The sequence below is a fragment of the Mycteria americana genome, chromosome 2, assembly GCF_035582795.1.
Source record: "Mycteria americana isolate JAX WOST 10 ecotype Jacksonville Zoo and Gardens chromosome 2, USCA_MyAme_1.0, whole genome shotgun sequence".
NCBI lineage: Eukaryota > Metazoa > Chordata > Aves > Ciconiiformes > Ciconiidae > Mycteria > Mycteria americana.
The window spans coordinates 148,795,606-148,812,837 of record NC_134366.1 but is presented as its reverse complement, the minus strand read 5'-3'; the positions used below and the strand labels follow the sequence as shown (position 1 = coordinate 148,812,837).

At 35.6% G+C, this 17,232-nt stretch overlaps 1 protein-coding gene across 2 annotated transcripts in view; it reads right to left on the bottom strand.

Moving 5' to 3' along the window:
- Window positions 1-775: 775 nt before the first annotated feature.
- Window positions 776-17,232, bottom strand: part of TMEM67 (transmembrane protein 67) — a 35,977-nt gene continuing 19,520 nt past the window's right edge. For both annotated transcript variants that reach the window (XM_075494933.1, XM_075494932.1), the window contains exons 15-28: window positions 15,757-15,813; window positions 15,563-15,661; window positions 14,984-15,082; window positions 14,529-14,615; window positions 13,699-13,798; window positions 13,458-13,597; window positions 10,820-10,960; window positions 10,257-10,337; window positions 8,980-9,096; window positions 7,826-7,942; window positions 7,639-7,743; window positions 7,178-7,280; window positions 4,443-4,585; window positions 776-3,995 (exon numbers count right to left, since the gene is read on the bottom strand). In XM_075494933.1, coding sequence (XP_075351048.1) covers window positions 3,915-3,995; window positions 4,443-4,585; window positions 7,178-7,280; window positions 7,639-7,743; window positions 7,826-7,942; window positions 8,980-9,096; window positions 10,257-10,337; window positions 10,820-10,960; window positions 13,458-13,597; window positions 13,699-13,798; window positions 14,529-14,615; window positions 14,984-15,082; window positions 15,563-15,661; window positions 15,757-15,813 — 1,470 coding nt within the window. In that variant the 3' untranslated portion in view covers window positions 776-3,914. The remainder of the gene's footprint in view (window positions 3,996-4,442; window positions 4,586-7,177; window positions 7,281-7,638; window positions 7,744-7,825; window positions 7,943-8,979; window positions 9,097-10,256; window positions 10,338-10,819; window positions 10,961-13,457; window positions 13,598-13,698; window positions 13,799-14,528; window positions 14,616-14,983; window positions 15,083-15,562; window positions 15,662-15,756; window positions 15,814-17,232) is intronic.

The window sequence follows — 17,232 nt, the reverse complement described above, 5'->3', positions numbered from 1 at the left end:
ATCAGTGCTCGTGTGAAAGGTACAGAAGAAAAGCGTGTGATACGGGGAGCCTGGCTAGAGAAAAGGAGATGTAGGGGAAAGCAGAAGTTGTTGAGGGAGACCAGCTTTGAGATGTTTGATAGTTACCTCCTTCCACCGTGCCAGTTTACTCGTGATTTTCATGGGAGTATATCACAGTGTCGCACTCCCCTGGTCACCGACTGCTCACGCGCTCCCTTTCAGACTGACAGCAAACAGAAAACCCCACGAGCTCGGCTTGGATGGCATCGCCGTGCTGCTTACGCCGCAGCAATCTGCTGGGCGGGATGAAATTTTGAGCCTCGTGCCAGTTGCACTTCTCACCTCTGGTACGACTTACCTCAGTCACACACCTACCATTAAAATGAATGCTGCAGTAAAATACAAATCAATCAAGTCCTCAACAGTAAATGAAACCTGTCAATTTTAAACATATTATTGAAATTACTGTACCTTGTCTGTATATGTGAGTTATAATTATTTGCAGAATTGACTGTTTTGGCATCTAGCCCCTAAGATAGTCCTAAGATACTAATGGATCTCATTCCATTAGTTGTGATTACCCAAAACCGAAGCCCTCCATTGCCACACCAACTGCAAAATCCCTTTCTTAGTCCTGACAGAGCTTCTGTGGACTGCAGAGCCACTAGCAGCCTCCTGCCCTTATCTGAAACCTCTCATGTTCACGGAAGGAACGGCGTGTTGTAGGCTTGGGTCAACTGATTTCACAAGCACAAAAAACCCTCCAGTCCTTGAAAATTTTTTTATTGCTCAGAGAGACAGATAGGGGAGTTTGAAATGCCATGGGATTAAATAAAACATTTAGAAACTTGAAAGAAACTCATCACATGAACAACACATTGTAGCTGCATATTCATTTCAAAAAAGGAGAAACATTAAGTTGGAAATACAATCACAAGAGCAATTTCTTGAACAAATATCAAACAATAAGAGAACAAAGCGCAGTCAACCCGTTTCAAGTGTTCACTGGACAGCAAGAATGAAGAAAAGCTTCTGTGAATTCCTGGAGCTTTTGACTCCTGTAATTATTTCCTAAATCATGTAGAGTGCCTATGTTAGCTATATTAACACTTTAGAGAAATGACCTGGAAAAATAAAACACAACAGAGTAGTGTGTGCACTGAGGAGAAAGAGGGGGCCAAGTGACTGAACTGTTTTGACAGAACATTTTTAGATTCATTTATCATTTATCTGTAACAAGAGTTGCCGTTAGCAGTAACTCTTGCAAACTGCAAGGTCATTAAAGCTTTTGCATGCCCTTCTGAGCAGCAGATAATTAAAGGCATATCTAAAGCAAACTCAAAGCACGATTTTTGCACAGAAAGGTGTACCTGGTTAGCAAAAGCATTGAGAATAGGGTACAGAGTGAGAGCCCACATGCTGAAATGTCTCCATTTCTGCTGATACCGGACTAACTAAATTAAAACTACACGGCTGTGTCTACAGATGGCACAATCACATCTTCATTTTGCCTGCAGACATTCCCTGGTTTGCCCAGGTCTGGTTACTACTTTTGAGTTATTCGGACTGAAGTCGGTCATAAATCAGACCATTCTGGAGGAGGTATGTTTGAAGTGCGGTTCTGTTCCCTAGAGTAACTTCATGACTATGGACACATCATCAGAATCTGCACAGATAAAAAGCTTGTGCCTGTTACCATTGACAATGATGCACACTTACATTGCTGGAAAGTGACAGTAAGGGAAGAGCTGTATTAGGGCAATTCATTAGGGTCATACTTGCTCACTTATGGATCACAGCAACTATCTACACCCCTTTAGTCACATCAGTCCTCTTGAATAAATATGGTCACGCGAGAAAGATTCTATTTCCTCTTGTACCTTGATATTTCAGTAGGACTTGCAAGACCTGGAAAGTTTAGTTGTTTAGTTAAGCTGTGCTTGCATCATGCAAGCCTAACTTTGCCTTGCAAATGTCCTACTGCAGACCATTTTTCAGATGGCTCCTTAGCCTAGTTGACAGGTTTGGTACTTGGTACACCACTGACAGGCAATATGACAGCAACCTCACAACTACTGAAGTCATCCAGTCATGGTACTCAGTGGAAATAAGATTTTTGGCTGTTTTAACAGATATAGAACCTAATGGGCACTTTAATTACTACATTCACTATAAAGGTAACAAACTTAATTTTATTCATAGTGGACGTTTCACTCTGTAGGAAGTTTTGTATTCAAACCTTTTTTGAGGCATAGTGTGCACCAACAAACTAAGAATTGTGCACTGAAACAGACCGAAGTAAGGAAAGCATGACATGGAAATACCCATGCTAAACTGCATATTAATAAATGGATGTCTCACTGAAAATCAACTCTTCAGTTATCTACCTTGTTACCCCCTTACTGGCAGACATTCTATCAGTTAATAGCAACTATATTGGACTAGCAAGCTACAGAGGTTTTGCAACACCAAATGCAAATGCATTAGAGCAACAGGACCCTGAGATTTATGTCCATGTTGCCCTAAGTTTAATATCATGATATAATATGATAAGATATGGTATCAACATGAGAACATGTTCCTCTTTATGAAGCCAAGAAACACCTGAAATACAATGCTGCTTCAACTCAGATAAGCATGTCTGCATTGAAAATCTGCTAGGTCCAACGAATCATGTCCTCAGTCCCTGTTTTGGAATAAGGATACTAAGCTTCACTCAGATTTTTATGGTGTTTTTGCTGGTGAAAATCCCCTGTTGAATCATCTAAAGACAAGTAACAGCTATAAAACCAGAAAACATTATTCATGTTTAATCATTTACTGAAAAACATAATTTGAAAAAAGTAGGGTGACTTTTCAGAGATACAAATGGGAGGTAGACACCTCACTTTAAGGTGTTTTGAAGGCCATTCGTAATCTCCCTTAACACTTAATAAGTGGCACTTGAATAATTATTAACTTGTCTAAATTCCAAAAATACGATGACAGTAAAATGATTATGGTCTTTGTGTTATATCTGAAGATAATAAAGCCATAAAATTAGACAGAGAGAGGTACATAAGCATATATAGGCACCTGTGAAAACACTTCTAAAAAGATAAGAACAATTGCTTCTATTTCACTTGTGTGGAAACAGCACAGAAGAATTACTGTATTTTCCTGAGCATCTCACATCAGATGACAGATCAGGAACAAACACCGAATACCTGTAAACCTCTCCTCTGCCTGTTCTTCTGCATTGCTGTAACACTACTGTGTCTCAAACACAAGGAAACTTTGTCATGTCTAGTCCACACCCAAGAAAAACAATGATAAACTTCAAGAGACAAAAACATACAATACTATGACACAATAAAGAAAAGTTAAAATTTCAAGTTGGAGTTGCTGTAAATAAGTGATCTTTAAACAGTCCTCTTGAAATATTAATTTAATTCAGAACAAGTCCTGTGCTGCATAAAACTGGAAATATGTTTGCTAAACATTATACCTCAAAATAAATTACCAAAACAAAGAGAATAAGATTTCAGGGATTTTCAGAAAACTTAAGAGTTTACAACCTCTCCTGCCAACTGGAATGCTCAAATTTTTTCCTCAAAGTGAGTGGTCCTAGCAAAAGCCATTAAATACTTTTTATCTTATTCTAATAATGACAATAGTAAGTTTACTTCTGTCTTATTCTCATGCATGTTTCCTTTTAACGGCCTATGGCTTAGTGTTCACAAATTAAAAAATATTTGTAAATACACAAAAATAAAGCTTAATAGCACACAATATAAAAACCGATAAATTTCAAAACCATTACATTATTATTATTATTGAAAAGTGCACTACAATTAATCTGTAGGTCAGAGATGCTTTGATCGTGGACATAATTTCCATGACTAACTCCTCAACCAAGTTTTTCATCTTTGTAATTAAATGAGAAATCTTTCATCCACCAAGGTTTTGGATGCCAAATTCTTCTGCCCAAGTGTATTACGAATAAACCTAAATATCTAAGAACATTTCAGAAAAAATGTGTTAACAAAGAAATACTTAAACCAGTATGTTTCAGTACCTAACATAAAATAATAACTTCATATTGTCTTTAAATCATAAATAACATGACTGAATTAGGTGCTTAACTCCCTTTAGCATTTTTGAAATATTTTCCAATATCTTTCCACCCTGAAATATAATAGCGTGATTCATTTCAACAGATATTTGTGTTTTGTATTGGAAGTTATTTGTAGCCTCTTTATTCATGACAGGCATGTGAATAAAATTAATTTCTCACAAGCCTATTTGGCAAAAAAATTAAAGAACTATTTTATAAGCTCTCAGTATAATCTTCTGTCACCACAAACTGCTAACTTACTGCTTTAATTATCTAGTTAACCATATAAACTTCCATACTAACTCACATTTTTTAAATATTACTTTGTTCTTAAATTAAAATTTACCTCTTGTTGCAAATATGTTAGAATAGCGGCTAAAACAAAACTTTGGGAAGCCAGATCCACAATGGAGAAAAACAGGATATCAAAGATGAGCAGTGTTGTCTCATTGCCGTAATAGAGGACATCACTGAAAGAGTGTCCTTCATCTACAGAAAGAAAATATTTTTCGAAAAATGATTGTTTCTGTGAAGTGCAAGTTTGTGGAGTTCATCAGTCCACGCTGAGAAAGCTGATAAGAAAAAGGAAAGTCAGAGCAAGAGCTAGTTATGGCATTCTATGGCATCATAAGAGCTAGTTATGGCATTCTATTTAAGCAAAGTAATACAAACCTTTTCACTTATAAAATGGCTTAATACTAGCAGAACACAATAGGAAAAGCTGACGTGCCACACGCAACTTTATTCATTCCTGAAACCTCAATCAGACTGTTTAAAAAAGGCTGCTTTGAACAAGAAGCACATGTAAATTCCTTGTCGCTGAAATTTTAAGCAAGTGTTAACTCTGGCCCCAGCTCAACAAAATAATAAAAACTAGGCTTAAAGCCTTACTTAGGAGGAGGTTCAGAGCTTAACATTATCTTTGTTCATTGGCTAACAGTTTCCCAGAAAATAGGTCTTTTAAGCTTTATACCTCTTTTATACCTTTTTCATAGCCAAAATAGTCTAGACCACTTATCCACTTCTTTATTTTATCAAAAAGCACCACTTTCAAAAGAGAAAAGGACACTTAAAATAAACAATTACAGAAAATAGATTCTTTTCCCTCTTTCTACTTTTTCAGAAAAATGTCTAATGCAAGTTTTATTGGAAACAGTGTATTTTCATTACAAATTGTATATGTCCTACTGTCATGAAATCCTGATTTGTATCTAAACTTCTGGGAACCATGGCAGTCTAAACCATCAAACAATATATCACTGCTTATGATTGTGAACTTTGAAACAATGGCATTCAAAAGACCAAACCTTTGTTGAATACTGCACAATTTGGAGACATCACATCATGCTTATACGTTTAATTCTAACTCAGACATTGCATACCTGACAATATTTATGGCTGAGTAGACCTGCGGTTTAGAATAGGCTTTTGGAATGACTGATACTGCAAGGTGTGGAATCACAGACTGAGGCTGAAGAAAGTGCTAGTTATAGTTTTAAGGCAGATACTGGCTATCTGGCAACATTTATTACTATAGATAGTGCTTCACCATGACAGGGGAGAAGAGCCCAAGCCTTTAATGAATTAGGTGTAGCTCAGACATCTAGACTGAGGAAAAATATCAGACTACAACCACGGCTAGTTTGAAAGCATGTGTGGCATTCCTGATTATATAGCAAGATTTGAGATTCAAATTAGGCTTCAGCTTTTGCAGCCCCAGTGTCATAGAGCAGGAAAAGTTCTGCACAGCTCAGTGATGTAATCTGCGGATTGCTATTATATAAGAATAATGACATATTTAGGATGTATAATGGTCATCTGGTAATATCTATGGATTGGGTTACAGTTCTGATAAGGTTTAGAGTTTCTAAACAGTGAGGCCGGAGAGCCAAGTACTTGAGGGACTCAAAATGAGGGCTTGCATCATCTTGAATCACTAGTTAATGTTTAGTTTTCGTGCAGATGATGGCCATATTTATGGTTAGGGATAGAATCAGGGTCTGAACTAAGGTTTTCAAAGATAATTTTTGATGGATTCTGTACAGCTCAGGGACTGAGGAAGCAGACTGGTATCAGGCCTAAGTGCACAGCTCATATTTCATTGCAGTGTGGATACTGGTCCCCAGACCACATCTGTTAATAGGAGGAGACCAGGACTCAGGGTTTCAGAACCTGGGAAGTGGAGGAAGTGGAGGACCTAACACTGGATGAGGATTCCAGTGATGCAGGTATTGGTCACCTGGCAGTAATTATGAATAGGTTAAGGTTTTTAGAAACTTAGTGTTTCACAGCATCAATCTTCCAGCGATTCAGTTTTAGGAAACTAGGTTGAAGGTTGAGATATGGTCAAGAACTTTCACTAAATCTATTTTTAACACATGTACTGGTCACTTGGAAATACTTATGGCTAGGTTTAGCACGGGCTTGGGATTCAGGATAATGCATTGGAGGACCCAAGTCTGACTGATTTTGCATAGCTCCAGGGACCAGAATCAGAACTGGTGTCATCCCTGTTTCTGCTGGAATACTCACTTTTGCTATAGGTACTGGCAATGCTTAAAAAGCTTCAAAATAAAACATTCAAGAAACCAAATTACTTAGTGGATTCTGCAAAGATGAGTGGTGTATTAACATCAAGTATTCCACTAAAACATCCTCACTGTGATCAATATCCTCTTTAAAGAAATTGCCTATCTGCACTTTTAGTTGTTTCATAAGAAATTTGGTTCTGTATAAAAAAAAATAGCATGGAGCTATTTAAATATTGTGGGTCTTCTTTGCATTTACAAAGTGGATTTGGATCTAGATAGCAAGTCAAAGGAGCACTTCGTAAACATGCGCACATCTCTACACAGTATCCTTTCAGTTTCCTAAAAGAAAAAACATTACAGTCGAATGACAAATTATAAATAGGATTTCTGTAACCTGAAGAACATCTCTTAAATACCTCCCTCACACGCAGTCATTTAATGACCTCTCCTGCTGTGAAGTCCACTTGAGATTGTAAATCCTGGGAAAGAAATCTACACAGGAACCTACATACTTATAATAGTACAAATACCAAGTCACAAATCTTTTTACCATTGTAAAAAATACTTTTCTCTATTGGTTCCATGAACTCCATGCCAAGAATCCGTTCAAGCAGCAACTTATCTTTAACAATATAATCCATTTCTTTATGAACCTACAGGAAAAGGAAAAACAATACTTCTTGTTTTATGATTTCAAAGACAAAGTACTTGTTACAAAGTAAAGTAAAGTAACTTAGATCTTTATGAATGAAAACAAGCACTGGTCTATTTCAAGACAAAAATAAGTACATAACAAAAAAGGATTTGTCATTTTTAAGAGCAGGCTGCACTGTTGGACAGTACTCCAATATTTTTTTTTGAATGAAGCACTATTCCAGTTGTCATAAAGTCTTTAACAAGTCCTTAAGTACATATGTTTAAAGAGAAATTACAGTCTTTCAGATTTACAATTTTTAATCTCTACTTACTATAATTATATTTTCCTTAATATAGTAATGTTGGTATACATACGTGATCAATAAAAGAACTGAGGAATTTGTTCATGGTGTTGTACGCCCTTGTGCTTTGTTCGAAAGTATTTGCAGATGAGTCCAAAAGCCTAGCAGGACCACGTTTCTGAAATATAACATGACCATGACTTCAGCAGAAAAATGACATATTTTAAATAACATTTACAGAATACAAATATCTCACTTACTCTTGTTAGGGTTTCATGAATCCTGTCATAGTGCAGTCGCATTCTTCTTGAAATGGAAATCTGAAATGTCTGGCCATCTGTGTTCGGTAACAAACCTCTCTGACTACACAGATTTTCCTATACAATTAAAGCAATTGTAAATTAACTTTATTAATGTCATTCATATACCCCAAAAAGTCAAAAGCTTTTCATTTACTCTCTTTCATGTACATATAGTACTTAATATCTCTAAATATTTGAACCCACTGCACTCTTGGTTCTATTATAGCAAGATTTTCTTAGGACATGAAATCCTGACCCCTGCTGTCACAAAGACATATTCCTCTTTTCACCTGCATTCAGTTCATTACCTTCTAATACATCTTTTGACATTCATTCTGAAGCCCTTTCTTTTATGTTTATCATTTATTCTATACTTGTCCTGTGTTTTTTGTGCCTTGGATTCCTGACTTTTTCCATACATTTTTCAGGTCACATTTAGTAAATCTCAAAAACCCCAAGAAAATAGAAAATTTGACATGTCCGTAGGGAAAAAACTGCTTTTTCCAAAATTATATTAAAATAAGCAATTAGGAAAAAATTATAGGAACACACAAGTCAAAAGTATTATTAAAGAGATTCCTCTACATTTCAATGTTTGAGATTTAATTTTCAGATGGTTATGTTTTTCCTGTCCACTTATCATTGAAATAGCAATATCCTTTGTCTGTGGTAGTTTCTTCCTACTTGTCCCTACAAAGATGCAAGATGTCAAGAAATTTAGTGCAAAGTGCTCCAATCTTGTATTAAACATTTTACATTTGCCTGATCTTGCAGCAAAGATACAACATACGACAAACTAGAAAAAATACTCATTCAAATTAGTTTCTGTAAAGAATAGGTTATATCACCAGAGGAGAAGAGATGGAATAAAAGAATTTATTGGAAAAGCAGATGTCTCTTTATTAGGAGTTTTTCAGATTTGTCTCTTTATGAAAGCTTCTTGGTACGCATCTTTTTGAATGTGGCCATGAGCTCACCAACAGCTGGTATCTTTTAAGTATCATAACTTGGTGCAATGTAATGCACAAGTGCAGATCCATAATGCAAAGGTGTGGGGGATTCTTATAAAACAAATAATTAGAGCAGGTGTAAACTTCACTACTTTTACTTACTGCTTCTCTCTTTAGGTTCATATTCATTTCTTCCATATTGGTATCTGCATGTCCATGCACAGAGCGACCGTGGATGTAATAACCAAAGCAGCTGTGTGACAAGAGAAACACTGAAATCTAAAAGAGATGGGGGAAGAGAAGAATACTTTAATTAAACATTATAATTTTATTTTTGAACTTTTGAATTCACAGTGGAGATCAGCAAGACCAGCCCTTCTACAAACACAAAATAGGCAGGTACCAAAATAAATATGGCAGAAAAATATTTAATAACTCTTTTAGTGATTATTTTTATCTATGTTTAACTAGATACACACACCAGCTTCAAGTTTAGTTTATCAACAGCAAGGATCACTACTTAATTCCACCGAGCCAAAAATTTAAAGCAAAGTTATTAGCTTTTATTTTGATTCAAAAGTTATTTCTGTCATACATAATATATATGCATGATTCCAGTTGAGCTCCTAGGAGACTGTATTTAATACAATTTCATTCAGTATGATATAATGCTTATATATCACATAAAAACCAAAATTAACTCTCTCTACAACCCACACACTACATGGGTTTTTCATGGAAGAGGAATAACCAAGGCTGGAAAGGTTGATAAAAGGGGTTAATCTCTATATTTTTAAAAAGTTCTGGCCAAATGAGCTAATCCAACCTGTTCTGACTGCACTCTTCTTCGGTTAAAAAGGAATTCCTGCAGTACAAAGCTTCAAGACGCATATTTAAACTAAAGAAAGGGAAGTAGTTCAGATGTGAGTAAGTGAAAATGCATGAAAAAGGTGGTAATTGTCCAGGAGGGACAACCATGAAGTTCAGTGGTTGAGGGACAACCACAAGATAGGAGCAGAAACTGAACATAAACATGTTAAATAAAACCAAGGCAACTGTGTCTCTAAGACAAAAGTACTAAAATACAAACCAGTAGAAAGAATGGCAGCAAATGGTTCCACACCTAATTTCTGTCACAATTTGTTACTTTTTAATTCTGTATAAGCATATGTAACCTTCAAAAAACAACCTAAAAATCACATGTCTAGGAGAATATATTGATACCTATGATTCCAGAATCTTTTTCCAATTAAAGTTTAACTGAAATCTTCTTGTAGATTGCACCAATAAAGTGAGCTGAAAGAAACATTGACTTTGGCTGTTAGCTAGTAATCTCTGATTAAATTAAATGAATAAATATTATTTAATATTCTTAAAACTATCGTATATATTATTCTATTAAAAATGCCACTGTACAAATGAGACAAAGAAATACTTACATTGCTCATGCAACACAAATCAACAAATTGGCGTATCTTATCTTCAACAAATCTTTCATAAAACACAGAAAAAAATATAATCTGAAATAAATTAACAAAATATTCTTTTATTAGCTCATCAGATTTGACTTTATTAAGCAATTATCTTCACAGTTTAACACCCACAAATTACAGACTTCTGTAGTGGTCACCATTGCATTGGACTCTATGAAATGGGATTGACATCCTTCCTCTAAGAAGTAAATTGTAGTGATAACCCGCTTTTTATTTTGAACTTGGAGATGCTTCAAAGTTGTTTAAAACAAAACAAAGTAGTTGCATAAATTCACATCTTTGAGAGGATTAAAATTCTGACTACAAAGTAAAATGTCTCATAGCTCAGAAGATTAATTTTGAGTTCTAAAGGTGTACTATGCTAAAGCAGCTAAAAGTCTAAATCAAGCAAAACAGTTAAGAATGTACCCAACGCTATGATACGTAGTATGGGTGGCCTAGTGATATATTCCAGCTTCCAAGAACCATCCTGAAAATGATAGTTCAGCACGACATGTATTAACACATACCTGTAAGAAGGCAATGGCTAGCCAGAGTGCAGAAGACACACCAAATCTTAAAATGCGGCTCCAAGGAGCTATGTAACTCTCACTGCTTCTTGTAAGACTGGAAGAAGAATCCATTAAAGCCAGGTTTGAAAATCCCACTGCCTGAAGAGATAAGAAGGTCAATATAACAACATGAGGCAATGAATAGTATTAATTATGACCCTGTTGTTTCCATCATAACAGGAAGTAAGAAGAAAAAATTATGAAAAATGGTCCTGGGAGTAGTACCATGTTCACTATGATAGAGCCCAATTGTGTGATCCAGTGTTTTTACTGAGAAACATAATTAAAAACATAAACTGTATGTATATGTGTTGATACATAAATTCAAAAATATATGCACCTAAATCTCATGACAAGTCAACATGGATTTTTACTGAAAAACTCCAAAAGATTCTACTGTCAGACTGCATAGGGATATTATTTCTGCCAAATTTCAGCTTTTTGGTCCTATATATTCCAGTGTTAAAACAATTTTTTTATCTGTTTTTATTGAACAGAAATATATTTCCCTCCACTGTCTTTACGGCTGAATCTATTTTAAACAATCTAGAAAAAGTTCCCAAATAAAAAAGATGAGAGAAACACTATGTCTTGAAACACTTAAGAGGTGAAAATTTTGTGAAAAATCATTCAGAACTGAAGCTGCACCAGAAACATTTTTGGGGTGGGTTGACCCCCACCACAGCGGGACGGGGAACAGGAAAAACAAAAGCAGTAAGACTTGTGGGTCAAGATAATGACAGTTTAATAAGCAAAGAAAAGGGAAAAAGAAGGTGAAAAAAAAAAACCATGACAAGTGATGCAAAGGCAATCACTTAACTACCTCCGACAAGTAGACCAATGCCCAGCCAGTCCCCAGAAAATCCCTTCCCTCCATTTTTATTGCTGAGCATGATGGTATATGGTATGGAATATCCCTTTGGTCAGTTGGGGTCAGCTGTCCTGGTTGTGTTCTCCTCCCAGCTTCTTGCGCAGCCCCAGCCTACTCGCTGGGGGCCTTGACGTTGTGCAAATGCTGTTCAGCAATAGCCAAAACATTTGTGTGTTATCAGCCCTGTTTTAGCCACAAATCCAAAACACAGCACCCTATGGGCTGCTATGAAGAAAATTAACTCCATTCCAGCCAGACCCAGTAAAATATTGAAAAGCTCATTTTTGCTGCCAGAGTGCTATCTGCACTAGCCACGTAGTCAACACTGCCACGGTGACCAGTGCCAACCAAGTGACTGCTTTGGTGCCAGACGTGAGGCCTGAGGGGAGGGAGACACTTTCCAACTTCCTCCAACTAATAATTTCCTGCCTTGTTTTCTACTACTGTACAGGCTGGCACCATGATTAATGAGAACTGAACAGTCACTTTATCAAAATTGGTAACCCAAGAAAACAGGTTTTGAGCAATACAGAAGTTCCCCCTTGTAGTAAGCAGCTGATTGCCATATCTACCCCGTGCGTTATACTTCTAGGGAAACTACATTCCAAACTCCAGCATGACAATGAAAGTTATAAAGATTAGCTGAGGTTTTCACAAACACCAATTTTAGCCTATTTAGGTATCTTTCACAACTTCCTCCACCATCAGTGGCAAGAAAGGGATTCTCCAGAGAGAAACTCAGAGCAGGAATTATAGAGCAAGATGTTAATCACTCTCTACTAAGAGTAGCCTCTCCCTTCTAGTAATACCAGGAGCCTGTGAAGAATAACCTGAGGGGACCAGGTAGTTTTGGGAATACGTGCTCTCTTTTCTGCCATTCCTTCCTTGAAACATGGCACAGAAGTTGTTCCTGGCCAGTATTTACCAACAGCAAAAATACCGATGTAGTGAATGAGGAAAGTTTGGTGGTTTTTACTGTATACAATTTAAAAGAAAAATAGGAAATTTAAAAACAGACATATAAAAATGAATAAAAATATTAAAATATGTCAAACAACCTCACATAAACAACTATATGGTACATGCTTTAAGAATACTTCCCAAAATAAAAGTACTTACCAAACTACAGAAGAAACAACCCAAATGTTTTTGAAAAGCTAAAGCACAATTTCTCACATATCCTTAAGCTGTAACTAAAGGCATACTGCCTTGTGTTATGCCATCAGGAACAGAACTGGCACATTTCATTTCCTGCTTTATAAAAGGTCACTATAGCAAATTAGCAGGAAGGAAGCTCAGTTCAGATAAATATGAAACCAGAAATAAAGCTATAGACTGTGGCAGGAGGGAGCCAGTAGGCAAATAAGTAACTGAGTGTGTACACAGATTTATCAGTCTCTTAAGCCATTTAGGGTAACTCACCACCTTAAAAAAAACCAAACAAAACTAACAAAGGTCTCTGAGGTAACTAAAGCTTGGGTTTTGGTTTTTTTTTTTAAGTCTTCCTAATGAAATATTGCAATGACCTACACATACATACATATAAATTAAAAAATGTATTAAAATAATTATTTTACTAAGTTACATGGTTTCAAGTGAACTTAAAGGTCATCCACTATTACCACAGAGAATGCAAGAATTAAAAAACCAGACCCTTATGTTACACTCTGATTGTGAATCATAAAAAATTAATAACAATAACAATAATAATTGTAGTAATAATACCTCCAGGAAAAAAAGAACTGCAAGCACTTGAAAGAGGGGATTTATCTTCCTCACTGTCTGAATTTCATTCCATTCATTTGCTATAAAATATGTCCTCCATATGCTCACAGGTGCAGCAGCACTTTTAATAACACCTTCACCTAAAAAGAATACATACAATAAAGCTCTGAAATTTAATACTTGAGAGTAATATCTGAATTTAACCAAAGGTGTTTATAGAAACAAGCATAGTTTGAGTTACCTTCAACTGCTTTAAGAACTTTGCCCTTAGGTCTTTCCCAGTCGATAAAGAAAATATCTATAGTAAGTTGTGAAACCAACAATTGTAAGACTTGCAGAGCCTAAGAAAGAAAAAGGAGAAATACAAAAAGTAAGGACAGCAACAGCATATAGACAAAGATGCACTCATTGCACATGCCATTCATTAAACATAACAAATTATACTTGACTATACTTGAGACTGCAACTTTGTTACCAACTCTTGATACATTTTTTTAAAAATTTAAAAGCTTGGCGTTATGGTAAATCATGTGATGATGTCCAAAATAATGAAGAAAATACAGCAAAGTAACAAATTCCAAAAAAATCGACTATTTTCCCATAACGTATTAACCTGTATTATGAATTCCAATTCAATATAATACCCATAATTAATAAAATACTTGTATGTCCCATGAAGACAGAATACCGATCTCTGAATTCTACAAGTGTGTTTGAACATAAGTATTTTAGCCTGTCTTCTTTTTATCAGGAACTGACAGCGCTTATATTCTGCTTTAAAAGAAAGCACTTGCTTTCTTGATATGGTGTTATTTTATTTGGGTTTCTTTATACCTTTATCCGTGAAAGAATAATTTTCCATAGATCATCTTCCTTAGACATTTGTTTCCCTATAAAGGCTCCACAAAATAAATGTCTATGGAAAAATGACTTAATTCTTAGAATAAAATAATTGTTTACATCTATACATTAATAAAATGAACTGTACAAGATGTTTTAAAATAAGCCTACTGAAAATATACAGAAGCATATGTTGAAATGTCTTTAATGCCTGAGGAAAAAAATGTTTACCTTTAAACTAAATGCACATGCTATGTATGTGACAAAATCTTCTTCTTGAGATGGAAGTGGTAAAAAGACAGAGACAAACTGCTGAGCCTATAATTGAGAAGTTACATTGAAACAGTGTGGACGGCATATGTAACAACATATTAAGTACTCAAGAGCGAATAACATTTTGCAGAAAAAGATCAATATTGAATTGCAATCATTTTGAATTTGTAAAATATTTTAAGTGACTATTGAGCAGACTGCAAGTACAACAAATCCTAAGGAAAAGAAACAGGTGAACACAAAAATTTAAGCACACAAAACAGAATATGATATAGAACTTGCCTCAATAGTCTGACCAGAAAGGAAAAAAAAAAAAAAGAAAGAAAAAAGAAATAAAGAAAATGAATTTTTGTGTAAAAATATATAGAATATTAATAGGTTTTCATGACACCCAAATCTGGAAAAACACTTACTTTGAAGAACACAAGCCAATAAATCCCTGTGCCCACTGTGATGACAAAGAAAACATTGGCAAGGTCTCCAGCATAAAACAGTAAGAACTTCAAAACTGTCTGCAATTATAAAAACACAGTGTAGAGATCTGTAAAACTAATTAAGTAATGCATATGTACATTCATATAAAATGTTATGCAGCTCACCCTACAGGAAACTCTGAAAAGTAGCCTCAAACAAATTTTTCTACTATGGTCATACACTTATGGTATATTCAGTATCTGAAACTCCTACATGCTAGTCTTTGTTCAAAGAAGAATTGATCTGAAAACTAAGGCCATTCAATTGATCAGAATAGCTCTGTAAATAGCTTTATTTTAGCAAAAATATTTCCTAAATGACAACATCAGAATCCAAAAAAATGCAAAAAACCTACTTCCTCAAGTGAGCCTAACTCCAGGTCACAGTTCTATGCAGCTAGGCTAGAAATTATTTCAGTTACCTTAAGAAACATTATAGTTATATCACAGGGAATGATAGCAAAGGTCTCCTTAAAGAGAGGAAGATGTGTCCTTTTTTAGGTTACCAGCTATTTATACCTGCAAGTCAATTACAGAGCTTCCTGTACGCCTCTTCCAGCCTGCAGTCTTGAGAAGGGACCATAACACTGCAAGCCCACCCAACACGCCCAACGTGATCTGAAGAGAATGAAAAATTATTTGCAGATATTTTTAAAAAATACAAAATAGAAGTAAATCATTATATTGACAAATTAAAGGGCAATACAACTTACATCAGTCTGAATCTGAGCCTCTGACTGATTCATCTCATAATTGACTGAGAAGGACACCTGAATATTAAGGTACAGAAAGTAAATATGCATAGAAATTCTGAAATGTTACAACCATTATAGACAGTGGTAGTTACCCATTTTTAGTTGGTGGGAATTCCCATCTAGGGCTACTATACAAGTACAACATATACCTTCTTTTACTGTATACATCTGACCTGGTGTGCTACAGTACTAGGCTTGGTACTAGTATATGCTCTGCTACACTTAGTGCAGATTTTACCAACAGTAGTGCTGGGGAAGGATGCCTGCTATCTGCAAGCTGTACCTAATTATAATCCTATCAAATGTGCATAATTTTTTTCCTTCTGAAAGGAGTCACCAAAGGTTTGATGCTTTTCCTTTTATCGGTGTTGATTAAAAGTAACTTTAATGCAATTACAGCAAAGTGAGCTCTTACATAGCTCAGACACCGATTTTTTTCCCAGCTTGAATGAAATAAAAATTGTCATGCAGCATCAAAATTGCTCCCTCTAGTTTAAATATCTATGTAACCTAAGACCTATTTTGGCTTTGGTCTAAAAGATTTGTACAAGGAAGACAAAACTTTTGTCCTGGTTTTATAACATTCTGGCCTGAATCTTTGTCACTGCAAGGCTTAAGTTAACACAAGTATGATAATGAACAGTATTTTTAATTCAGTTTAAAAAAAAAGGACAAACCTCCCCAAAACCAATCCTCCTTCCTCCCGCCTTGGCTTCCCAAAACATTTGTTCCTGTCAGAGCTCATTCTATCACCTCACTTGGATTTAAGTCTAAATATGCTCAGTTACTAGAAGCACAGTGTATATAGGACTTGGAATTAAATTCAATGTATCTCGTTACTTGCATAAAATTTGTTAAATGCAACAAGATATCCAAAATGGACAACACTTAAGTAGATCAGATGTAGATGTAAGGGTGAAATAGTATAACATAAAATACAGAAACTGAAAACAATTGTTCCTGCCATCACCATTTGAATGAATTATTTTCTAAAAACAGTGCTGTTTCTGTGGTTAAATAAAGACATCATTTAGGCAGGGAAGAAGTGTCTGACTCATTTTTCTATCTTTCTAATTCCCTGTCTCTTCTTTCCTTTCATGCAGCTAATATGGAACACAAGGAATGGTTCTGGCACCAGAAATTTCTAGCTAGATGTCTATCTGTACTGGAAGCCTGAACTGTTGAAGGTTGATAAGGAGAAAATGTTAATATTATAATTTTTTTAATAGTGGAATGGTTATTCTACTATATTAAGCTCAACATTTTCACTTTTTAAAGCAGAGTGATCTAACAAGCAAACAAGGCACAGGAATGGGACATCCGAGCTGCTGCCCATAGTGGCAGGCAAAAGGGCAAGTAGGAAATGCCCCTTCTGCATCTGCTACAGCAGAACGTGGTGGCTTTCAGTAGAGGAAGATTCCCCAGACTGGTCTC